Source organism: Rosa rugosa, chromosome 3, assembly GCF_958449725.1.
Source record: "Rosa rugosa chromosome 3, drRosRugo1.1, whole genome shotgun sequence".
Lineage (NCBI taxonomy): Eukaryota > Viridiplantae > Streptophyta > Magnoliopsida > Rosales > Rosaceae > Rosa > Rosa rugosa.
The window spans coordinates 12,017,637-12,044,550 of NC_084822.1; the positions used below are offsets into that span (position 1 = coordinate 12,017,637).

Consider the following 26,914-nt stretch of genomic DNA (forward strand, 5'->3'; position numbering starts at 1 on the left):
TATATCTAGCTAACAAGTTCACATCAAATGGGATGTCCTGTCTAGGGCATTGAGCCAAGTACAATAATGTGCCTATTGCACTTAGATATGGGACTTCTGGCACCAATATCTCTTTGTTATCATTTGCAGAACGATACGGTTCTCTTTAGACTTCAGACGACCATGGGTGTGCTTGCTTTTATCCTCATTAAAGCGTCTTAACATCTTCTAGATGTAATTTGGTTGATGGACCAAAATTTCATATGCACTTGTCCTCGGGCTTCAGGTCGAGACAATAATTTGTTTTCCCAAAGCCTTTCATCTCAAATTCCGACTTCAGGTGCTTTGCGGTTTCCTTGATTTCTTCAGGAATATCAATCAAATTCATGTCTTTGACATAGACCGCACAATTGCAAACCTGAAACTTGTTTCCTTAATAAACACGCATGGGCATAGTTTATTATTCACATATCCCATCCCGATCAAATATTCACTTAGACGGTTATACCACCTCCGTCTAGATTTTTTTTTTCAATCTATAAAGTGAACGCCTCAAAGCTAATGGAGAGCGTGTTCCGTGGTCTAGAACTATTTGCATCGGGTATCATAAGTCCTTCAGGAGCTTTCATGTATATCTCTGTATTGTGATCCCCATAGAGATAAGCTGTGACCACATTTATATGCTGCATATTCAGTTTTTCGGAAACTACCAAACTGATAAGGTAGCGGAACGTTATGACGTCCATTACGAGAGAATACGCCTCCTCGTAATCAATCACAGGGCGTTGAGAAAATTCTTGCGCCACTAGACGAGTCTTGTGTATCACAATCTCGTTTTTCTCATTGCGCTTCCTTACACATACCCATTTAAATTCTACGGGTTTAACATGGGGAGGTGTGGGAACAACAGGTCCAAACACCTTTCTCTTTGTCAAGGAATCTAATTCGACGTGGATTGCTTATTTCCCTTTTTAGCCAGTCGTCTCTTCATTGATATTGATCAACAAAGCAAGGTTCAATTTCATTGCTTGTTATAGTTTCGGTGGCCACCGCAAATACAAACACATCATCGATGATGATCTCATTCCAATTCCAAATCTCATTAAATTTATCGAGATTTCTCTATTCTCGGGAGTGGGTTCAAATGTTGGAGCATCCCCCAACATAGTCTCTTCTAGGACATACCCATAATCCGGATTTATCTCGTGAGATGAATCGGTTTGAGATTGTGATGTCAAGAGGATTCGTTTGTGCCAAGTTTACCCTCTTCTGGGGATAAGAATCATTCAAACCTAATGGTCTACCTCGCTTCTGGGCAGGGACATATGACTGGTTAGCCACCATGGTCGTACCTCGTCCATCTGGGACGACACATCCTACAGGGACGTCTATCCTTGCAGGCACATTTGCAGCAGGTATATATGATCTCGTCACTTTTGCTAAATTAGAGAAAGTGTCTGGCATATTGTATTCTATACTCTATAGATCTAGAATTGTCCGCATTTCACTATTTTCGTGCGGTTTGGGGATCAAGATGAGACATTGTGGGGACATTCCATGTTAATTCACGCTGTTCATCAGGAACGGTGACGTTCTTATCTCCCCCTAACGGCGGGAAGACTGTCTCATCAAAGTGACAATCTGCAAACCTAGCGGTAAAGAGATCGCCTGTCAAGGGCTCTAAAAAGCACATAATGGATGAGATTCATAATCGACATATATGCCCATCCTTTGTTGAGGACCGAATTTTGTACGTTGTGACGGCACAATTGGCACGAGGACTGCATACCCAAATGCGCGTAAGTGCGAAACATCAGGTTCGTACCCAGTCACCAGCTGTAACGCGGAGTAAGGTTGGTATCAATGGGCCTCAACAGGACCAACATAGCTGCATGTAAGATTGCATAGCTCCATGCATAAATTAGAAGCTTGGTGCGCATTACCAAGATTCTATCTGCAAGACCATCTTGGGTGTGAACATAGGGAACTAAATGTTCAGCATCAATCCCAAAGGATATGCCATAATCATCGAAAGACTTCGATGTAAACTCTCCGGTATTATCAAGTCTTATGGACTTTATGGGATAATCCGAGTGGTGAGCCCTCAATTTCATGATCTGGGCGAGAGTTTAGCAAAAGCAGCGTTTTCTTGCAGACAATAGTGTAACATGTGATCACTTTGTCGATACATCAACCAAAACCATTAATATTTAACTGGTCCACATGGTGGTTGGATATGTCCACAAATTTCCCTTGCATTCTGTGCAGAAAAATAGTGGTGTATGTACTAGTCTTTGCATATGATGGTCTAGTATTAAATATTCTTAACGAGTATGGCATAGTGTGTCATTATATACAAGACCCTTATTTCAGAAGGGGATGCACCTGCGATGAGTTGAGGATACAGTGCATCATATTTTGACCTGGGCGTCCCAAACGGTCATGCCATAGTAAGTAGTTGCTTGAATTAGTTAGCTTCTAGCTAACAGATTTCAATTTCTCCAATGTACGCTTCTGGCCGCACACTCGGAGGTTATGCAAAGATATTCTACTCATTTTTCTCAGTGGTTTCAACGTGGTAACTGTTGATTCGAATATCCTTAATACTCAATAACGTTCTTCTGGAACGTGGAGAATATAAGGCCTCATTAATGGTAAGTTCAGTACCATTGGACAACATAAAGTAGGCTTTGCCATAGCCCTCTATCAGGTTGGATTGCCCTGATACGGTTGTCACAGAGGTATGAATAGACAATAAGTTTGAAAAACATCTCCGATCTGGGAGTATGGTGTGCGTAATAGCACTTTTAACCAGACAACAAACTTCCCCACATAATATGTCTATTCATTTATTTAATTCAATGGATCACATGTATAAATAAGTTTATTGAATTAAATATATTCGAACATAACCACATTTCTATAATCCAAAATGATTGAAAACATAAATCGCCAAAAATAATCCGAAGATGTTTCATTCATTAAGATGAAATAGATATGACACAAGGGACCAATTATACCTATGTCTTCGAGTTCTAATCCTCAGTATGTTCAGTAACTGCCTGAAAATTCATGATCTCTAGTGTGGAATCGATAGAAAATTACCCTTCAATAAAATTGGTATTTCGAGTTCCGCGACCGGCGTAATACTCATCTACTGCTTCGGCTATCGCACAACAGGTGCGGGACCAGCAGTCAATTCCTCCACATCGATAACAAAGATCATGCTGATTCTGGTGGCAGCGGGCCAGACCAGTGTTCCTTTCAACTCGGGCTTGCTGAGTTATGGCATCATGGTTCCTACCACGTGGGTCTTGGCCACGTGAAGCCTGATTACATGGCCTCTTGGGCTTTGGCCAAATGGCAGACGGTCATATGGGCTAATTTCGTTCTGCCAATCATGTCTTGCTTTAAGCAAGAAAATGGTCATTTGATGGTGAAAGTGCTCTTCTAGAGCGACCCAAAGAGTCTGTGTATTCTCTTCATCGGATACTCAACTTGGAGTGTTTTCTCCATATGTTTCCTTTTTGAAAATTATGGCACTCATATTAGCATTGATTGTTGATCTCATCTTCTTTGCAGTCAGATGAATTTTCACATCTTAAGTTCACTTTAGATAGTTTCTTCTGGAGACTTCCAAAGCAACAAAGTCAAACATGTTGAGATTTAACATTTCTTACAGGAAAGGAACAAATAATATTAGTGCTTTGGGTAATATCATCCATAAGCAAGTAATGAGAACTTCATGTTCTATAACATGGTATGAAAAATCGGATTAGACATATAAAATCTATTGGTTTTATTTATGTATGAACTACTGGTTCATCAGATACCTGCATTTTCTACACATATATTCTAATGCGAAAATTTGGCAAGTAACAAAATGATATTGAATAGAGCAAATTGTAATAATATCTCACAAATTGGCTAATTGGAAATCACAAATCAATTGAGATATTAATTGCATGCTAGTAATATAACAGATTAATTATCACACAATTATGTGAATAAATGCTTCTGGCAATTAATTACACATATAAAATATGGTGAATCTATTTACAATATGAAATCATTTTTCCTTTTATTTTGATTCTGCTGGACCAAAGAAGGAGTGAGGTTGATAGTGAAGCCTATCGGGCTTAGTCTGCGGGCTCGTGACCTAGGCTTTCATGTGCTAGTCAAAGAGTATGTGAGGTCTGCTGGGCTGCTAGGTCTGACACACCCAAAATAGGTGTCTAAATAAATCCCTGCAATCTCAGTAGTTATCGATGGTAGTATAGGAAAGAGGGTGTCTCCCGCAGAGGATTGTGACTCAACAATTGCAAAACTGACTCGAAAACACGAAACAGACACTAAATGAAAACGAAAATAAAAACTATAGCTAGACTCAACCAAAAATTATGAAATTAAATACACACTAACTAGACACACAGACGAAGACGCATACAAAAATTGGGGTAAATCGGAGTTGAACTGGTATATTAAATAAAATAAAGAAAACGACAGACAGAAAACTAACGAAAATAGAAAACAACTTAGGGTTTTTGGTTTTGATAAAATATGAGAAAACTAGCTAGGAACTACTTCTCACCACTAGACCATGATTACACCTATCATGTGTTTACTAACAAGTTCAATTCATTCGAATATCCTTATTCAAGCTAAGACAATGATGTGTTGTACTTAACCTATCAATCTTTCTTACTTGGTATGTTAAGAGAATGATGTTTTCAACTTAACTTAGCTTCTAGAATGGAACCTAGAGTGATGTTCTCGCACAGCTCTCACCTAGTAGTCATTAAGGTCTAAAAGATTATGAATAAGGCTAGGCAATTTCGGTACTGGTGTTGTCCTAGTATACCTAGACGTTGGTTTATATGAATGGGTTCAAGTCATTCATTCGCTACTCTAGAATGCAAGTAGACATGATGATCATACAAGACACTCATAGCCTTACAACCTAGCATGCATACTAATGTTGCGCACCATCAATAAACATACAAAATTGATCAATGAACAAACAATAAACCAATGAATATCCGAAATCCTTAGAACTTATTAAATAAACGCCAACATCATAGTTACACCATGTCTAGGGCTGAAAGCAGCCCCTAACTATAAGAAAATTAGCTACTCATCATCTTGGAAAACACACAAAAGAAATACATGAGTTTTGGAAAGAAGGAATAAAATCGAAAACTGGAAAACAGGGGAAACGATCGATCTTCCGAGTGAAACGATCGATCGTTTCTGGGGCTCCGAATTTACTTCTTCTCCTTGTGTTGCTCCAATCGTTCCTTGCTCCTTGTGTGCGTGTGTAACCCTAAAATTCTGACTTCTAAGGGCTTTTATTCCTCCTTGAGACTCTTTCACTTTGTTTCCTTGTAAATCTCCAACTCCTTTCTTCAAGGGAAAGTCTTCTTCCATCAAGAATCCTTAGTGAATCAAAATTCCACGCAATTTCCTTCTTTACACCTTCTTTTCCTTATTTGCTTCGGAAAACCTAATAAACACAAAAATAAATAAATTATCCAAAAATAATGTAAACTAACAAAGAAAAGCATAGGAATAAATAATAATAACGTAGCATAAATATGCTCCTATCAAATTCCCCCACACTTATTGTTTGCTAGTCCCTTAGCAAAAACGAAACAAACAAAGACTCAAAGACTAAAGACCACAAACTAATAAGACTCAAAACTGACGCCATAACATACTACTAAGCCTTCCAACATTTTGTCTCAGCAATCCCCTACTTTCATGGCACATAGATTAGCACTTAACCAAGAATTAATCATTAGCAATTCACGAGTTACTCAAAACATATAGTCCACATATAAACATGTAAGACATGGGAGTAACAATGGTGATGTGGTGGAGCTCAACATGTTTCGAACAAATCATGATTCATCCTCACAAGGGTATGCACTCTTTCTTCTCTCAGATTTCAAGGTTAATGCTTAAAAGCTCATTCACTCAAATGTATGAGACCAACTTGTGGCTCATAAAGAATAGAAAGGAAAGGCTTGTACGAATTTTTTTTCAATTATGACTTCATGAAGGACATCAACTACTTGCACGGATGGACCCAAACCATATGCTCACTCCCACACACAAATCTCCACAGATCAATCGCCGTCCCCAAGGATCAAAGAGGTCTTACTTAAAGGTTGTAATGGGGCCAAGGGTATAGAGTTCAAGAAAGAAAAGATTAGGATATCACAAAAGTCCTAAGGAAATTTGGTGGAGCACCAGATATTGATGTAGAGATATAAGAACTACAATGAATTTCCTCAAGGCAATCAAACTCGAAACACATGAAGCAAGTCCGTAATTTTTCTTTTCGAGGCCAAATGTCATCTTTTTGGGCCTTTGCTTCATTCTACTCACTCCCATAATACAACAAAACCATGTATCAAATCCAAGGAAGATGCTTCTTTACTGATTTCTTTTTTTTTTTTCCTTTTCGGCTATTTATTATTATTATTTTTTTTTTCTTTTTTTTTTTCGATAGCCAACATTGTTTTCTTCTTCCTTGGACCGATATTTACAATAGACTTTCCCCCACACTTGCTTGCAAATAATACCCTTGAACATAGTAAACCTCAAATGTAATTGCTCCACCAATTCCTTAAGATAGGGTAAGGATATAACTATACTAGGTTAAAAGGTAAGGAATTTTGGGGTTGGTGAAAGAAAAGGCTGAATGTAGGCTCAAAAGGGGTTAACTAGGGGGTTGCACATCTTGTGTGCATAAAGGGGACACAGGTTGATTTGGCTCTGGTGGCGATTCCTAGTGCCTTTATCCCTTCCGAGGTTCAAGCGTAGTGATAAAAGTCTCGACAGGCATAGAAGTGAGTTCTAGTAATCTCTATAGTCCATCAAAGAGCTATGGCAAGTAGTCAATCAAGATGAATAAATAATGAAGTCATGCAAGTTCATCGCCAAGAAAATAAGATTTTATTTTTCATTTAAACGCTCAGAAAGAAAAGCACATATAAGGCACAAAAGCTCACAAAGGTTATGCATGAATCACAACTTGTCCTAGCATGCTCAATTTCTGTACCATGTTAACAATGAACCACATCTACTACACATACATATGCTTTCTATACATCTCAGTTAACCAACGAATTCTTTTGACATAATCTCAATCTTGTGATCCTCTATTAGCCAAAATTTCAGAAGATATAAGCTCGTCTTAGACAGTTGAAAGGCATCCTAAGACTCACAAGAAAATTAACCCTAAAAACTAGACTCTTTTTTTTTTTTTTTTTTTTTTTTTTTTGGTGTCGACGATCGATCGTTAAAACTGGAACGATCGATCGTTTCGGTTTTTGCTTCTGACCCTTTTCATGCTCAAAAACGATCGATCGCTGTGCCTGTGACGATCGATCGTTTGCCCTGTAACTTGGACAAAATCCGAAATTTGACATTTTAAACATAGTTTCAACACCCAATGACTCTAAGATGACTCTAAAACAAACAAACACACTAGAAACACAATGTTTCCCTTCCCCCACACTTATTCTTAACATTGTCCTCAATGTTGGATAAATACGAAGCAGGCAATGAAGAGAATAAAGCATGGAAACAAAGAAACACCCACAAAACACAAAGCAAATATAGAACAAGAAAACAAAGAGGATGGATTGAAGAGAGCAAATCTGGATGTAGCAAAGCTCAGAGCTGCGCCCAAGTCCTCCATCACTGGGTTGCCTCCCAAATAGCGCTTGGTTTAATGTCCTCAGCCTGACAGTACCAATGGTGATCACTCAGAAGGAGCCGGGTCGTGGAGGGGTACGTCCTCCACATCATGCTCCACGAACGTCTCATAGTATGGCTTGAGTCGATGCCCATTCACCTTGAATTTCTCATGTGTCTTGAAGTTCTGGATTTCCACTGCACCATGAGAATATACGTTAGTAACACGAAAGGGTCCAAACCACCTAGAACGTAACTTACCAGGAAAAAGTTTAAGGCGAGAATTAAAGAGAAGGACTTTCTGTCCAATAGAAAAATCCTTTCTGGAAATCATGCGATCATGAAACGCCTTAGTTTTCTCCTTGTAAACACGAGAACTTTCATACGCATCATTGCGGATTTCCTCTAACTCGTTCAATTGAAGTTTTCTGTGCACACCAGCTGCATCGATGTTCATATTAAATTGCCTGACAGCCCACCATGCACGATGTTCAAGCTCGACCGGAAGATGACAAGGCTTACCATACACCAACCGAAAAGGAGACATTCCAATTGGTGTCTTGTAAGCAGTTCTATATGCCCATAACGCATCATCAAGTCTCAAGCTCCAATCCTTTCTACTAGGGCCAACGGTCTTCTCCAAAATTTGCTTAATTTCACGATTAGACACCTCCGCTTGGCCACTCGTTTGAGGATGATAAGGTGTTGCCACCTTATGAGTAATGTTGTATTTCCGGAGCAGAGCTTCAAATGTCCTATTGCAAAAATGGGATCCTCCATCACTGATTATTGTCCTTGGTGTTCCAAATCTTGAAAAGATATTAGTCTTAAGAAAATCTGAAACCACTTTAGAATCATTAGTCGGGGTGGCTTTAGCCTCCACCCACTTAGACACATAATCAACAGCAAGAAGAATATATAATTTACCATACGAAGAAGGGAATGGTCCCATGAAATCAATGCCCCAAATGTCAAAGAGTTCAACACTTAGAATAGGAGTTTGTGGCATTTGATGTCTAGAGCCCAAATTACCTGTTCGTTGACAACGATCACATGACTTACAAAAGAGATAAGAATCCTTGAACAAGGTAGGCCAATAGAATCCACTCTCAAGGACCTTAAGAGCTGTTCTCTTTGCTCCAAAATGTCCACCACAGGCATAGGAATGACAAAAGGTGAGAATAGAATGAAACTCAGAATCATGAGGGCACCTTCTTACCAATTGATCAGCACAATACTTCCATAAATAGGGGTCATCCCACACGTATTGCTTGGCGGTTCTGATGAGTTTATCCTTCTGTGCTCGAGTCAAATCATCCGGAATCAGCTTGGAAGCTTTGTAGTTCACGATGTCTGCGTACCAAGGATCAACGTTTTCCGGATTAGGCTGCAGACGATCGATCGTTTGAGAGAAACGATCGATCGTTTGCTCTGTTTTCTGTTTTTGCGCAATCGACGATCGATCGTTTGAGAGAAACGATCGATCGTTACCTCTGTTTCCTGCATCTGCCTGCTTCTGCACAACGAAAAGTTGCTCGTCTGGAAAGCTATCTCTCAATGGTAATGCATCCTCCTCCTCCTTGGAGCTATGAATAAGCCTGCTCAAGTGGTCTGCAACTACATTCTCACTCCCTTTCTTGTCCTTGATGTCCAAATCGAATTCTTGGAGTAAGAGCATCCATCTAATCAAGCGCGGTTTTGCTTCCTTCTTGGTAAGTAAGTATTTTAGAGCTGCATGATCAGAAAATATAGTAACCTTAGTACCAATTAAATAAGAGCGAAACTTTTCAAGAGCAAAAACTACAGCAAGAAACTCTTTCTCCGTTGTGGAGTAATTCAATTGGGCATCATTGAGTGTCCGAGATGCATAATAGATGACATGGGGGATTTTCCCCACACGCTGCCCAAGTACAGCTCCCACAGCATAATCTGAGGCGTCACACATGAGTTCAAATGGAAGACTCCAATCCGGTGGTTGAATGATGGGTGCGGTGGAAAGTAACTCTTTCAACTTGTTGAATGCAGCCACGCACTCTTCATCAAACTCAAAGGTTACATCCTTTTGAAGCAAGCGACACAACGGTCTAGAAATCTTGGAGAAGTCGAGAATAAACCTGCGATAAAAACCTGCGTGTCCAAGAAAAGAGCGGACCTCCCTAACAGAAGTAGGGAGGGGTAAAGAGCTAACAAGTTCAACCTTAGATTTAGCAACTTCTATTCCCTTTGCAGAAATTATATGGCCCAAAACTAACCCTTGTTGTACCATAAAATGGCACTTCTCCCAATTTAAGACCAGATTAGTTTCCTGACAACGTTTTAAAACTAAGGAAAGATTATCTAAACATGCATCAAAAGAATCCCCATAAACTGAGAAGTCATCCATGAAAACTTCAATTATCTTTTCAATCATGTCAGAGAAGATACTTACCATGCATCTTTGGAATGTAGCAGGGGCATTACAAAGCCCAAAAGGCATACGACGATATGCAAAGGTCCCAAATGGACAAGTAAAGGTCGTCTTTTCTTGATCCTCAGGTGCTATAGCAATCTGATTATAACCAGAATAACCATCAAGAAAACAATAATGAGAATGACCGGCTAACCTTTCAAGCATTTGGTCGATGAAGGGAAGGGGAAAATGATCCTTGCGTGTTGTGGCATTAAGCTTGCGGTAGTCAATACATACCCTCCACCCAGTTTGCACACGTGTAGGAATCAACTCATTGGCTTCGTTCTTCACAACTGTCACCCCTGACCGCTTTGGAACAACTTGCACAGGGCTTACCCACTTGCTATCTGAAATAGGGTATATAATACCCACATCTAGGAGCTTAAGGACCTCCTTTTTCACTACTTCCATCATGGGAGGATTTAGTCTGCGTTGTGCTTCTCGAGTGGGCTTTGCATCCTTCTCCAATAAGATCCTATGCATGCATGTGGCGGGATTTATACCTTTTATATCTGCTATGCTCCAACCAATGGCTGTTTGATGCTCCCTAAGCACACGGATCAGTTTGTCCTCCTCCACTGCCGTAAGATTTGCAGCTATAATGACCGGCAATGTCTCATTCTCTCCAAGATACACATACTTCAAGTGTTCGGGCAGTTGTTTGAGTTCCAATGTAGGTGCCTGAACCACAGAAGGAAGTACCGTTGCATTAGAAATTGGGAGAGAAATATAAGAGACATTATGCTTACCTGATAAATATGGCAATGATTCAAGAGAGGCTGCTGCCTCTTCGATAGTATTATCAAAGTGCACGGCCCTTTTTGGGTTCTTAGGTAATTCATGTTCAAATCCATGGGCAATAGCAACTTCCAATGAATCCTCCTTCATTACATCAAAGAATTGCTGCGCTAACGAGTCGAGAATGTCAATGGAGAAACATGAATGCACATCACATGGATACCTCATTGCTTCAAAGACATTGAAGCTTATAACTTCCCCATCAAATTCCATGGTGAGGGTTCCTTCATAAACATCTATTTTGGTGCGAGCAGTTCTCATGAAAGGTCGGCCAAGAAGTAGAGGAGTAGATGAAGAAGATGATGTAGCATCCTCCATTTGAAGCACATAGAAATCAGCCGGAAAAATAAGATCATTAACCTGCACCAAAACATCTTCCACAACTCCTCTCGGATAAGCGTTAGAACGGTCAGCCAATTGAATAATAACACCTGTATCTTTAAGCTCACCTAAGTCTAAGGATGCATAAACAGAGTATGGCATTACATTGATTGATGCACCTAGATCTAACATGGCCCGTTCAAACCTGGTGTTACCTATTTTACAAGAAATGGTGAAACTCCCTGGATCCTTGCACTTTGGTGGAAGCTTCCTTTGAAGTACCGCTGAGACATTCTCACTGACTGCGACGGTTTCATTCCCTTGTAGCTTCCTTTTATTGGTGCAAAGTTCTTTCAAGAACTTAGCATATTTTGGAACCTGTTTGATTGCGTCTAGCAAGGGTATGTTCACTTGGACCTTCCGGAATGTGTCCAAAATGTTTTTCTCGAGCTCCTCCTTCTTTGACTTAGCAAACCTACGAGGAAAAGGCACAGAAGAAGAATTAGTGGAAACTGGAACTTCAGGGGTTACCTTGGAATTTCTGGAAGATTTCGGATGCCTGACCAAACGATCGATCGTTTCCTCTGGGCGATCGATCGTTTCTGATGTATGGGCTAAACGATCGATCGTTTCAGCTGTGAGATCGATCGTTTTGCTTCTGTGACTTTCTGGGACTGAAAACGATCGATCGTTTTGTTCCTGCGATCGATCGTTTTTGGTGGCCGGTTCTTCTTCTTGTTCTTCCTTTGCATCAACAGCCTTCCTATCCCTGTTGTTCACCCTTGGAGCCTCTAGGACTTCTTTTCCACTTCGTAGAGTGATAGCACTTGCATTCTCAAAACCCCCTTTGGGGTTCACAACCGTTTGGCTCGGAAGTTTGCCGGGTTGATGTTGTTGGCCCGCCATGTTTGCAATTTGTGTCACTTGACGCTCAAGATTCTCAATAGCTTTATCCGTCTTTTGTTGATATGCAGCTGTCGTCTGCACCAAGTTGGTAGCAGTAATAGTCAAATTTTTAATCATATCTTCCACAGACATACCTTGGCCTTGTTGTTGAGGTGGTGCTTGATATGATGCTTGTTGCCTTGCTTGTTGAAACCCAGGTGGAGATCGATTGAAGTTGTTGCCTTGAGGCTGCAGGACATTGTCATTATTATTCCAGCGGAAATTTGGATGATCCCTCCATCCCGGATTGTAGGTATTTGAGAAAGGATCATATTTAGCTCGTTGCTGCCCTTGAAACCCTCCAATTGCATTAGCTTGCTCCCAGCCACCTTGATCATTTAATGATGGGCACATATCAGCTGCATGTCCCATCATTGAGCATACTCCGCATACTTGCTTGGGTAGCACCACCTGTTTCACAAGATTAGTGAGGTTAGCTATTTGTGCTTCTAAATTAGAAGTAGAACTTACCTCATTGACATTTTGTCGCGGTATCATATCTCTCCCTCCATATTGACGAGTGTTGGAGGCTATATTCTTGCACAAGGCATGTGCATTGGCAGGTATCTTGTCCACAAAAGCTCCTCCACTTGCTGCATCAAGCATTATGCGGTCTGTGCCACACAATCCCTCATAGAAATAGATTATGAGAAGATGATCACTGATTTGATGGTTTGGGCATGAAGAAATCAAGCGATTGAACCTATCATAGTACTCCCCAAAGGACTCTCCATGCATCTGTCGGATAGCACATATGTCTTTCCTTATGCTTGCTGCTTTAGTAGCCGGAAAGTACTCTTCAAGAAAAGCTTGTTGCACTTGATCCCATGAATTCATAGACCCTGGAGATTGATTGTACAGCCACTCCCTTGCCTTCCCTTCCAAAGAGAATGGAAAGGCACGCAACTTAGCATGCTCTTCAAGAACTGCTTCAGGCTTCATCCCTGTAATAATCATATGGAATTCCTTGAGATGAAGATTAGGATCCTCGGTTGAGAACCCATGAAACTTAGGCAGATGATGAAGAATGCCCGACTTAAGCTCAAAGCCTTGTGCCCCAGCAGGATAAGCGATGCACAAGGGTTGTTGCACAGCAGTAGGTGCGGTCAATTGCTTCAAAGTACGATTTCCTGCCATGTTAACCAACTGCTCTTCGTCTTCAGCTTCACTTGATTTGAAAGATTCCTCAGAGTCTGAATGAACACCACCCACAGGAAGAGGTGTGATCATAGCTTGTTGTAGCTCAATAGGTGATGGTGGAACTAGTGAATGTGGTGGAATTGGTGGAAAAACGAAAGAATCCGTCTTGTCCTGCCCTCCCACACGTTGAGACGCACGTTTCCGATGTGACCTAGCTGTGCGTTCAATCTCACGATCCAAAGGAACAAGGTTATTGCTCCCAAAGCCCCGAGTTTGCATACACAGCGATTAAGTACCTAAAAACACGAAACAAAAGAAAGATTAGTAAAAACAAATAAGATTTGCAATTATTAAAGGAAAACAATCCCCGGCGACACGGCGCCAATTTTGACACACCCAAAATAGGTGTCTAAATAAATCCCTGCAATCTCAGTAGTTATCGATGGTAGTATAGGAAAGAGGGTGTCTCCCGCAGAGGATTGTGACTCAACAATTGCAAAACTGACTCGAAAACACGAAACAGACACTAAATGAAAACGAAAATAAAAACTATAGCTAGACTCAACCAAAAATTATGAAATTAAATACACACTAACTAGACACACAGACGAAGACGCATACAAAAATTGGGGTAAATCGGAGTTGAACTGGTATATTAAATAAAATAAAGAAAACGACAGACAGAAAACTAACGAAAATAGAAAACAACTTAGGGTTTTTGGTTTTGATAAAATATGAGAAAACTAGCTAGGAACTACTTCTCACCACTAGACCATGATTACACCTATCATGTGTTTACTAACAAGTTCAATTCATTCGAATATCCTTATTCAAGCTAAGACAATGATGTGTTGTACTTAACCTATCAATCTTTCTTACTTGGTATGTTAAGAGAATGATGTTTTCAACTTAACTTAGCTTCTAGAATGGAACCTAGAGTGATGTTCTCGCACAGCTCTCACCTAGTAGTCATTAAGGTCTAAAAGATTATGAATAAGGCTAGGCAATTTCGGTACTGGTGTTGTCCTAGTATACCTAGACGTTGGTTTATATGAATGGGTTCAAGTCATTCATTCGCTACTCTAGAATGCAAGTAGACATGATGATCATACAAGACACTCATAGCCTTACAACCTAGCATGCATACTAATGTTGCGCACCATCAATAAACATACAAAATTGATCAATGAACAAACAATAAACCAATGAATATCCGAAATCCTTAGAACTTATTAAATAAACGCCAACATCATAGTTACACCATGTCTAGGGCTGAAAGCAGCCCCTAACTATAAGAAAATTAGCTACTCATCATCTTGGAAAACACACAAAAGAAATACATGAGTTTTGGAAAGAAGGAATAAAATCGAAAACTGGAAAACAGGGGAAACGATCGATCTTCCGAGTGAAACGATCGATCGTTTCTGGGGCTCCGAATTTACTTCTTCTCCTTGTGTTGCTCCAATCGTTCCTTGCTCCTTGTGTGCGTGTGTAACCCTAAAATTCTGACTTCTAAGGGCTTTTATTCCTCCTTGAGACTCTTTCACTTTGTTTCCTTGTAAATCTCCAACTCCTTTCTTCAAGGGAAAGTCTTCTTCCATCAAGAATCCTTAGTGAATCAAAATTCCACGCAATTTCCTTCTTTACACCTTCTTTTCCTTATTTGCTTCGGAAAACCTAATAAACACAAAAATAAATAAATTATCCAAAAATAATGTAAACTAACAAAGAAAAGCATAGGAATAAATAATAATAACGTAGCATAAATATGCTCCTATCAAGGTCCTGCGCAGGGAGAGTGGGTCTGCTAGGCTCAAACTGGTCTGCCAAGGAATGAAATGCTATTAGTCGACCCTTTTGGTAGCTCCAATTGAATACGACCAGGTAAGGAAAGATAAGGTTTAGGTGGAGCGAGGCTCACTTAAGTACACGACCTCATCTGAACCTTGCCTAGACATCGCATCCAACTGGATTAGCCTAGTTGGAGAAGATTCATAACCATTGTTGTGGCAACACGTGGCGAGTTTTTGTGCTAGCCTTGCACCTTGGGCCTGAGCTTCTGGCTCGGATTTGTTGTTGTGACTTTGGGCTTGATTTTAGCTTCTGACTCAGCCACATTTAATATTCTCAATTATAACATAACCAAATTCAATATATGTTATTAAATCGTAACGTAAATAAATTAATGCAGCGGTTATGTACCTAAGGAAATGGGTTCAAATCCCATTAATGCTTCTGCCATTTTGTATAGGTAATACATTTGGGCAAATGCTTCTGGCATAATGTTAATGTAATAATCGCGTAATAATTTAGCCCATAATGCTTCTAGCATAAAGAATTATAATAGCAAATTCAAATTTGTGTAAGCAAAAATTAAGCCCATAATTCACGCAATACACAATATTCAGATGTAGTAATAAAAGATACATTGTGAAATTATTATGGCAATTGTTTTGGATAAATGTCAATCAAAACCAAAACATGAATTGAATCAATTGATCAATCACCAATTAAATGGAGTTGAATATGCTTCTGGCAGTATTAATATTAAATGGTGGTGATAATTACCAATTGGCCATAATGGCACAGTGGACAACATGCTGGGCTGGTACACACTGTGGCTGGGTTCGAATGATTGATTGATGCTCTCTAGTTGTGAATTGGTGCTACTGGACCAAGTGCTAGAAATAGCTACAGCCAAAGTATCCTAATTTTTTTTTCTTTTCCAATCAAACAATCCAAAACATGAACATGTATATTCCAAATAAAACAATCAGAATTTAGGGTTCATGCATCATGGAGGATTTTTCATGTTCAATTAATAGGCTCAATAAGCATGAATATAAAATTAGATTTTGGAAAACATTACTTGATGAAGAGCGGATGAATCTTCAGTTTATATTTGCAGAACTGAGAAGGTTGTCTTCTCAGCCAATCCAAGAGCTATTCACCTCTTTTGGTAGGAAATCCCGAATCTCAAAGCTATTCGATCCAAATCTTAGAACAAGTCGTGAACACGGAGCAGATTCTCTTCTGAACAGCTCCCACTTTGAATGGTGTACAGGTCTCAAAACGACTCTCATAGTGCTGAAATTTGGAGGTCAGATAGAAGAGGCAGAGACGAACAACTTTGATGAAGGAAAGATTTTGATCTGAGGTCCTGATCAAGAGGTTTCGGGGCGTGCAAACAGGCTGCAGCAGGGGGGGGGTTTTTTTTTCTTGGGTTAGAGCTTCGTGCTGATAACGTGTTGTAAAACAGAAAAAATTTTGAGAGAGAGAGAGAGTTTGGACACAGAGAATCAGATTGTGTGTATTCATCTCACCATGAGGGGGTTTATATAGGAGTACATGATGTATACAAATAGACAACGTTTAATAGCAACGTCAATTACTCATATTCACAATCCTATCAATCACTAATCTATAGTGAAAGGCATATATGACTCTCCATCTATTTACATGATATTAGCCATAATTATTTACAACAATTACTTCTTAATTAAACATCACAGCAACAAACCAGTCCAACAGAATAAGAGAGGTCATTATACAAGCCACATAAATACTAGTATGTCTAATTGGCTAGAAAATCTTGAATAACATACTGATCACTTTGGAATAACGTGAACCACCATGGTCCTTCTTCCCACAAGATCAAATGTGCAAATATCTCCGCAGTTAATTTGATTAGCACGTCTAAACTCCACCCACCCTGCAGAAAGTTTAACTGTTTTACCAGAACAGACGACTTTCACTTTCCATTTTTGTCCCTTCAAATTTTTCAGCACAATGTTGTAGTAGCCCTGAGGAAGATGCTCCCTACTGAAGTCCACTGGAACTGCCTGCATGGTTTTGAAGCCCAAAATTCAAACAACACCAAACAGATCAAGAGATTGAGGATACATAATATACATCAGATACTTAGCTCAAGTTGATGGTATCGAAAAGTCTGAGAGAGATAAGTCAGATAACTGTGTCTAGATTCTATAACATGAATAATGTCTATATTCAGTCTAACAGGTTGCTCGTTTCTTTGCAGCTTCAACATTAAAGAAATATGATGTAAAAGGTTGGCTTGCTTACCACATTATAACAGTGTTTCCCCATAATACTTGTAAAAGAACGGAACCCAGAACTGGGCAATGTGGCAGCTTCCTCTTCTTCCTCTTCTTTGATCTCTTTCAGTTCAAAGGACTGGCAACTTTGAATGTTTTCACCAGCAGCTTTACATACAAAAAGGAAACATAAGTAGAGACATAAGGTTATTTCCAGTAGAGTAACATGTATTTAGCAACATTTAGATCCTGTACCTGAACGATTGCACTTTCTTGGTCTACCCCGAGGCCTCTTAGTGTTGTCAGCCCTAGTGGATTTTTCCACAAGATTGTTTCTCTTGCATGCCGTCTTGTCAAAGATCTCTATAGTAAAATGCATTGGTCTCTCATACCTAAATACTAAAAACTCAAAATCGCCCAAGGAGTTATCTTTTATAAACTTCTGCCATCCATTCTTGAAATATATATCGCTTTCTATTTGACTCACTTGAACAGTCCATGAACCTTTTGAAGAACCCTTCAACTCCAAAGTTGCCGTTTCAGAAAGTTCATTTAACATGTGCCTCCGGAACTTTGGGGGGATTCTCTATAAAAGTGAATGAAAAGAAAACAGAAACTAAAATTTTAGATTGTACAATTGATGGGGGATAAGCAGTAGCAAATAGCAAACATGAGGACAGAATGTGCAGATTAGGCCTAATATACAGAGGCTCACTAACAATTGAGCATTACTTTACACAAGAAGCGACAAGTTATACAGTTGGGTAGCCCTTTAAAATTCTATCTTAATAAAAGAGAAACAAATTATCCAATAAATGAGCCAATATCAGTTAACCCATTTTAAAACTATAAAACCCAAAAACAATAATAGAGAAGCCACATCTTTTTCTTCTAATATTTTCGGCCTCAGATTTTGTTGTATATATTCAACCAGACTACCAGAGCAATGTCAAACAAGTTTCTGAATACAGATTAATCACAATCAAGACACCGAGAGCTTAAGCATGGATATATGTTTAGTACTAAAAACAAAAACAAAAAAGGATCCCAACTAAACAAACCAGTTTTTCCTTTTTCACCAAAAAACATTAACAGAAACTGTAAATTTGTATGGATGGAACTTATTTTGGGTCAGATGGCCTCCAAAATCCTAATATAACATTGTTTTATACATCTAAAACAAAGACCAAGACATATATATGTCGATATGACCAAGTTTATATGATCCCCTTTAGCAGTGACTCAACAAAATTCAAAATAAAATGGCAGATATTAAGATATGGTAGTAGCAGGGATTGAAATTACCAGATCATCAGTGTTAAACCCAGTTTTGATTATCTTGAAGAAGGTAGGCTCCTTGGATGCTCCCTCCATTCCAACTAGTACTAACTAGTACTTCTCTAGAATTGGGCAGCAAAGAAGAAACGCTGAAAGACTCAAACTTTCACTCAAGGACAAGGTGTCTTGGACAAAGTAAGGAAGAGTTGTACACAAATATAAAGCGGAGGACTACTCACTTGGGCAAATCAACGGTCCAGATTAGAAGATTCCAGAGCAGGAGGCAATGAATTTAAATCACCATTTTGAGGTTTGAGCCAAACAAGCTTCTCAGAGAGGTTGGGAAAGTAGTGAAATGCAGCAGAGAGAAAGAAAAGGCTGGTACTATAATTGCTTGCTTGGTCTAGTAGCCAACAACTGTATATATCAGAACTATTAATACCATCCATACATAACTCTAAGAAGTCAGAGAAATGCAAATTCAACACTCATGTAATTCTAAATTCTAGAGAGCACCCATTATTCATGAGAGCAAAAATGAAAATAGATTTTTTTAAGCGGGAAAAGATTCAGAGCACTAACGTGCAATTGTACCAACATGAATGAATTATTAGATTGCATTAAATAAATCTTTTATTTTTTAAAAATAAGATTAATAATAAATATTAAGAATTGAGATTATTTTATAAGTGTTATGTTACTAGTATTGTCAGTGCATAAAATAATTTATATTCTTAAGCACCACATATTTCATCAAAATTTGCATTTTCAATGTGGAGATATTTAAATCTTGGTTGTTGCAGAACTACAAGGTACAATTCAATAAAAAGTCAGAGCTGAGCTGACACACAGTGTAAGCAAATCTCCACAAAATCCAGAAAAGAAAACAAAGGAGAACAAAGAATCACTGTTTCCTCTCTCCTCTCTACAGTGTTTGAGCTTCTACTATAACTCTTGAGTGATCAGAAAGTACGTTCTCGGGAAAGTTTTTCAGCTTATTTTATATAGCCTCAAAGAAAGTGCGCGATTTGATTGAACTGCAAATTTTAATGACCAGTCAACCACTATGTCATTGTCATATTACTTGGTATATGAAAAAAAAAAAGCAAAAAAGTGAGAGAGAGAGAGAGAGAGAGAAGAATGTGATCACCATGAATTAAAAGGAGAACGGGTTTTTCAACAACCACATCTTGATCAAAATGTGTCACAGTTAAGAATACGATAATCTGCATTTGACTTCGACAACAAGCATTAGGTACAGGAAATGATGCAAAGGTATGCACTACTCATCACCATACAACATGTAGTTGCAGAAAAATTATTTTGTTTTCATTGATTTATAGAAAAGAAAGCATAAGAGCAGTACTTCTCCATCTTGGAAATATTTATAGGAACGATATAAAAAAATACATTTGCAGACTATCATCCAAACTATAGGATTAGGAAACATAAGCAAAAACCTAATTAGCATGCTCAGTATTCATATTGCAGAGAAATAAAAATAAGGGTCCTTGACCAAAAGCCCCAAAATAAGCCAGAGTTATCCCACTTACCCCAGCAACAGATTTTTATTCCCACTAACCCAATTTAAATTGAAATTACTATTCTGCCCGCTTCCTAATTACATAACTACAGCTACTGCCACTCTCTATCTCTCTCCTCCTCTCTCTCTCCTGACTCTCCCCTTCTCTCTCTATGAAACCAAAACGCCTCTCTCTCTCTCTCTCTAGACACCGGCCTCGTAGACGACGATCCAGGCCTCTGCTCCAATCATTTTTGCAGAACCACCAGTCGTCGTTGCTGCTCCGATCGGCCTCGTCGACGATGCAAAACCACCAGCCACCATCGTTTTTTGGAACGCAATCCGGCCAGGATCCGATTCGGCGGAGGACCTCAGCTTCGTTTTGCAGAACCACCAGCCGCCATCGTTTCAGCCTCGAGCTCCGGCGACAGCAGATTTGCTTCGGTGACCGGCCGGAGTCGAATCCAAGGATGGTCACAGGTTCCCAGGTAGAAGTTCTTTCTTAATCATCTGCTGTTCGACCTAATTGCTTTACTTTCGAGAAAGATCAAAATGCTTTCTGCTAGCAGTTGTGGTGATAGCAGTTAATAATATGGGTTTTCATCACTCGACTTTGATTCTCAAAAGCAATTATTCTTCTCTGCAAGGAAGAAGGCCAGAATCGTCCTTGGCTAAACCAAACAACCCAATAGTCCAGAGAAACCTAGGGGTACTAACCCACCACTTTCACATTACCGTTTTGCCTAGTACCGTTGACCTTTTTTTTTTTTTATTGTCTAGTAGTATGTTTTCTCTGCTTTATGATTGGACTGCTATAAATCATGGCATGTTTGTTTTACTTGGATTTTTCTTTCCAGTATTGCAATATAAATCTAACAGCAACAATTCAAAATTTGCAGGGGCCAAGACATAATGTCAGAACTTCTACAACATTCTCTTCTCCAAGACCTGAAAAGCCCAAGGAAAAGTGTATCATTATGTGAATTCAGGCAGCAAACAATTTTAAGGCTGTATTTGTAATGGGGCAGAAGGCCCAGAAAGAAAGAAAGAAAAATTTTATTAGGGCAATAGACATCTATTGGGGGGCAATAGACGTTTTGAATTGATGTAATATAGACGTCTATTGGAGGGCAATAGACGTTTTGAATTGATGTAATATCCTTTTTTGTTTCTTTAATTAAAGTTTTATTTGTCTAAATTTAGGGAGATTAGTTCCCATTTCGGCGACTAAAAGTTCTATTGGGAGGCAATAGACGTCTATTGGGGGGCAATATATGTTTTGAATTGATGTAACTACCTCATTTTTTTCTTTAATCAAAGTTTTATTTGTCTAATCTTAGAAAGATTAGTTCCCATTCCGGCAACCGAAAGTTCTATTAGAGGGCAATAGACGTCTATTGGGGGGCAATACGTGGTTGATAGACGTCTATTAGGGGGCAATAGACGTCTATTGAGGGGCAATAGACCTCTATTGCCCCTCTATTGGAGGGCAATAGAGGTTTTCAGAAAAATCCGGTAGGCGACGGCAGGTGACCGGAATCCGGTGACCGGAATCCGGCAAAAGTTAGCTGGATTCCGGCGACCGGTGACGGGCTCCGGCGAAGTCTCCTATGGTTTCTCTCTCTTCTATTTTCTCTCTCTCTCTCTCTAAGTAAATAAGGGGTGAGGGGTAAAATGGTATTAAAAAAAAATCAAAAACAAAAAAAAAATCTTAATGGGGTATTAGGGAAGACTCCCTTAGAGTGTATTGGGTAAGAGAGAATTAAAAAAACTCAATGGGGTTAGTGGGAAAAAAATCCCTAGAAATGGGGTAAATGGACAAAAAGTATCAAAGAATATATGTCTTGAGTACTTAGATCCTGATGACAAATATGAATGAGGGTGATCAGCCAGCTAAAATTAGCCGCAGGGGTAGCAGAACTACATGAGATACCAATAGTAGCAGAAAAGACCGGCATCAGTTTGGGTGCGGATGGATTGTTTGAGATGCATTGTTGTTGGTGGTGGGACAACAAAATGTTATTAGGTTTTTATTTTATTTTTTTAATTATCAAAGTGGGTGGAACATAACAAAATGACTCACCCGAACAGCCGGGCTACAACAATATTAAGTCATGAATGAAAAACCTAAACCAAATCTGTAATATCCTGGAAATTCATTATTAATTTATGATGATTTTCTAAAGATTAGTAAATTGATTGTTAGGACAATTGTGTGGTTCAGGGGTGGAGAGAAAATGTTTCAGACAAATAAGTTCTCGAAACGTTTTATTTTCAAGGGGTTAAAAGGTTGACTTTTTATTCATTGGTTTTCTCTGAAAACTTCCTTCACGAAAGTTGTAGAGCACATCGACACGAGTTCGTGGATCTGTGGCACGCTCAAATTGGAGATCGTATGAGAAAGTTATGTGTGTTTGAAAATTGAGAAATTTCTATAAATAGAAAAAATTCCGAGAGTTTTTCATAAAACCCCATAATTTCCTTTTTTTCATTTTTCTCCCCTCTGATTCTCTCTGTTCTCTCTCCTCCGCGCGACCCGATCCTACGCAAAACCCGGCGTTCCAACCCGTTTACCAGAGTTCATCTCAGAGCCGTGTCGGCGTCATCCCTGCTGGCTCGATTGTCGCCAAATATAGCCGGAAATAGCAGATTGGAGCCGAGGAAGATTTTGCAATCGGACCCGATCGGGTTTTCTGATTCCGGCGGTGTCTGGGTTTGATCCTTACCTTTTTGGAATCTTTTCCTTATTTAGCACATCCATACCAGCCTTGAAGGACGATTTTGAGTGTGGTAGTCGAGATTGTGAATTGAAAGTCAACGGTGGAGGTTTTCCCGGCTTGCAGGCTTGATTTCGACCGATCTAGGCCGAACTGGCCAAAACCTCAGGTATTAAAGTTGATCCTCGTGGTATAAACTCCATTTTGGATGGTTTGATTAGGGTGGTTTTGAGTTTGGTCTGGCGGCTCTTGGCCACGTTTCGGCCATGTCAAGAGCAGTTCCTAGTATTATTTATCATCTACTTGTCGATACGAGCATTTTGATATATGATACGTGATTTTTGGAGATTGTATGAGTTTATTAGGATTTTTACCGTTTTCGATCGTCTCGATTTTAGATCTGTGAGGATCCGGCAGTCGAATCGACTTATAGTTTTGTTATATTGATCGTAGGACTGTTCCGAAGACTTTGGGTGGTCTCGGATGAAGTTCTGCCTCGATTGGTGTTACTTTCGGATTTTTGTTGAAACGGGGGTTTCGAACTTTAATTGCATTGTGATTTGTGTGTTAAAATATGACCTTGTTGTGACTAGGTACGTGGCGAGGTTGTTTTGGACGAATTGTTGTGCTTGTGTTATCTCGTACGACGTGTGAAGACACAGCGGGATTTGGAGGTGAGTAAATCTCACATTGTTTTTTTGTGATAAATTAGTTGAGTGATAGTTAGTAGAGTAAACTGTTAGCTGTAAAATCATATCTGTCGCAAAATTAATATTTGTTTTAAATTATATGAACTAGATCGTCAGCGGTTCATGGGTAAGTAAAAACAAGGATTGTTACAAATGATTTTCGGTTTGAGTAGATTGTGAAATATAGTTGGAATTGTTTGGAGAAGTGGAAAACATTGTTTTGCGTGATTTTATCACTATTGGGTTGAGATGTGATTTTGAAGAAAATAAATGAATTTGAAAAGGGAAATGACGGTGTTGTTAGATTTAAGTTTTGAAAGGAATATGTACGATTTGTGAATTGTTGAGGTGTGCAAACAATATTTTGAAAAGGTTTTCGATATTGTTTTGAGAGTGGTGAATTTATATACACTGTGATGATAGCCAAGGTGGTGACCAATGTGGTGATAATCTATACAGTAGTACCAAAGTGGCGATAACTAAGGTGGTGATAATCTATATAGTAGTACCAAGGTGGTGATAATTGATGTGGTGATTGTTATGAAAAGGTTATGGATTATTGTTGAGTGATTGATGTTTGAGATTGTTGATGTGGTGTTTGGTGTTATTAGTAGATGAATGTCACAACCCAACCTTGAGTCATGACTAAAGTGGAGGTTAAAACCTGAAATTAGAGTAAGGCTTTTTTTTTTTTTTTTTTTTTTTTTTTTTTTTTTTTGAAGTAAGAACAAATCTGTGATCACAGCAGAAACAAAGGAAGCTGGAAGTTTTCAACTCTAGCTTAAAAGCATGTTTCTAAACCTTCACTGAACAAGACTTTTTAACAAAATTCCAAAGGAACACTTCTCAGAAAGTTTTTCTAAAATCTGGGAGAAAAGTAATACATCTTACAAGCTCAAAAGAGTATCTTGATTACAAAGTTTTCCACTACAAAAGAATGCTCCAGGTTAACACTTCGTTTACAACATATGTACATTGCAAACACAAAAAAAAACAAAATTCTGGAATGAGGAACATCCAGCACCAGGGAGCAATCATTTAAACAAGAAAAGCAAGGTCCAGCACACACTTCACAAGCAAAACAAAGCTCCAACATTTTCTGCTCAAGACAATTCTGGTATCTCACTACCACGTCCACTCATGGACGTCTTTCCTGAAAATCACAACAAGAATATAGGGAATGAGCTTCACAAGCTCAGTAGGTACAACAAAAGATTAGTATAGCAAAGATTCTAATTTAGAATGCACATAGAAAGGGAGAAGCTAATGGAATTAAACCTTAAAAGTTACTGCTGAAATTCTTTGGAAAGAAAACAATGACACAATTGATATAAGTTATAACAAGGCTCATCTTTATAACAAAAACACAAACTAGCTTAAAACAGTTCCATAAACAACTGAACCAGAAGAGAAGAGTAAATATAAAACCAAAACTGTCCTGGTAAACCTTCAAATATGTTGGGACAAGTAAAACTCGTCTTAAATCCCAACGAAATCCTTGAAAATCCATCTTTTTTTCCAGTTAGAGCCCATTGCTCGTATTAAGGCCACCGAGCACACCCCGTACAAGCGGATCCTGATCAGGTTTTGGGTCTTTCACCCTAGGGAAGCACAATCCCTACTTAACTTTTCCCGAGCCTAACCAAATAAAACGATTTCAAATCCAAAATTCTTTCCAGAAACCTTTTGTCTCTCCAACCAAACTGAACAGTCAAAAGAGTTCCGATAAGAACTTCAAATCTCTTTTCTTTTCAAATTCAATAGAGTTCTGCCAAGATAAGGTTTAAAATTGAACTCTCAGATAAAATGAAAGAATAGTCAAAGAATGGAACTTGTTTCCAAATACTCTCATGAATGGAAACTTAACAGCTTTTGCCAACAAAACAAATTCGAAATCAGTCCAAAACAACAATCTTTTGAATAAAATCCCTTACTTGTTGTAAACATAATTGAAAAGAACAAATCCCTTTTTCAGACAATACTTTCAGTTAAAAGAGAAGGTGAGTAAGCATAAAGTATAGACAAAGCTCTAATGGGAAAATTATTGTTTGGATGAAACAGATTGTAAGTAAGGAAGGAGTTGATTCAAAACCTTAGTAAAAACAAACATTTGTTAACAATCAGTTTTTGATAGGTATTCTTGGATCTGCAGCAGCTATATATATAAATTTTTAGCTGCCTAGCGTTAAAAGGAGAACAACACCATAATATAGTTCTCGTGTGAACTTTGAAGAATTCCAGCAATTATAGCACAAAAACTAGTTCCATGTTGATGTCCAAAAGCCAAGAATAAAGATATAAAAAAACGAAGAGCACAACTGCTCCTTCATTCAAATCAGTGACTAATCAACATGAGAAAATTGGGAGAGAAAGAGAGATGCTTCCAAATATCATTGTCAAAACTTTTGCTCAAAGCCTATTTCAGATCAAACTAAAAGAACAGAGGTAATGATCATATGAAACAAGGCATCATTAATTCATGCCAAAACAAAGAAATCAAAGTTGCACGAAGGGAAAGCATTCCCTATCAAACGAGATTTCCACTTACAAATCAATTAATACCCAAAACAATAATCTCATACCAATTCGTAAAGAAAACATTCCAAAGCAATCACACTCACTACGTACACACCAGAATAGAAACTAAGCTATAAGAAAGTTTTGTCTTCCCTACATCAAGCCTTAGTTCAGCGACTAACAAAACCCCAATCCACTGCTACACGCGGCAACCCAAATCAAAATGCTAATACCCACTCGATAATCAGCAATTCCAACCACCTAAACCAAATTTTCGACAAAATTAAACCCAAAATCAAAGAAAGGCAGAAACAGAAGGAGTGGGTTTTAGAAGATGGAAAATTCGACTTACTAGAGATAGCTGCAAGTAACCAAGGAATTCAATTCGAGGTCGGTGGGTTTCACAGCAATCTCTCTGAAGCTATTGGAAAAGTGTAGATTTTGACCTTTGGGTGAGTGAATGGAGGTCAGTCTTTGAGGCAAAAGAAGCGGTGGAAGAGGAAGTAGGCATGATGTTTCTCGTTGAGAAAAAGAAAGGCACAGGAATGAAGGAGTGAATAGCACGTGTTGTCTCATTAGATTGTGACTAAGCTTTCTAAACAGATAAGTCTAAAACAAATAAAGTAAATAACCAACTATAGAGATAAAAATCTGAAATAAAAACCAAATCCTAGTCAGAAAAACAAAACACACAAAAGAGAAGGACAAAGAAACAATTCGATAACATATCCTATTTAAAATCTAGGTCGTCACAATGAACGATATTGATTTTTAGTTTATTTCTATTATTGACTTGCTTG

The 26,914-nt window shown here is 38.8% G+C and overlaps 1 protein-coding gene and 1 long non-coding RNA gene across 3 annotated transcripts; both read right to left on the minus strand.

Moving 5' to 3' along the window:
* Positions 1 to 16,636: 16,636 nt before the first annotated feature.
* LOC133739740 (B3 domain-containing protein Os01g0723500-like) lies at positions 16,637 to 19,173 on the minus strand. 2 transcript variants are annotated; one of them, XM_062167534.1, is made up of 5 exons: positions 18,909 to 19,173; positions 18,697 to 18,791; positions 17,647 to 17,977; positions 17,420 to 17,559; positions 16,637 to 17,178 (listed from the first exon to the last, which is right to left on the minus strand). In XM_062167534.1, exons 2-5 carry the CDS (start codon positions 18,763 to 18,765, stop codon positions 16,945 to 16,947), a joined length of 774 nt encoding a protein of 257 aa, XP_062023518.1. In that variant the 5' UTR covers positions 18,766 to 18,791; positions 18,909 to 19,173; the 3' UTR covers positions 16,637 to 16,944. The 2 variants fall into 2 exon arrangements, with proteins under 2 accessions (XP_062023518.1, XP_062023517.1); XM_062167533.1 differs by having other exon boundaries at positions 18,697 to 18,818; positions 18,909 to 19,172.
* A 5,267-nt stretch (positions 19,174 to 24,440) lies between these two features.
* Positions 24,441 to 26,672, minus strand: LOC133739470 (uncharacterized). The gene is made up of 2 exons (XR_009860650.1): positions 26,467 to 26,672; positions 24,441 to 26,375 (listed from the first exon to the last, which is right to left on the minus strand). It is a non-coding gene; the product is annotated as an uncharacterized LOC133739470 (long non-coding RNA).
* Positions 26,673 to 26,914: the final 242 nt, after the last annotated feature.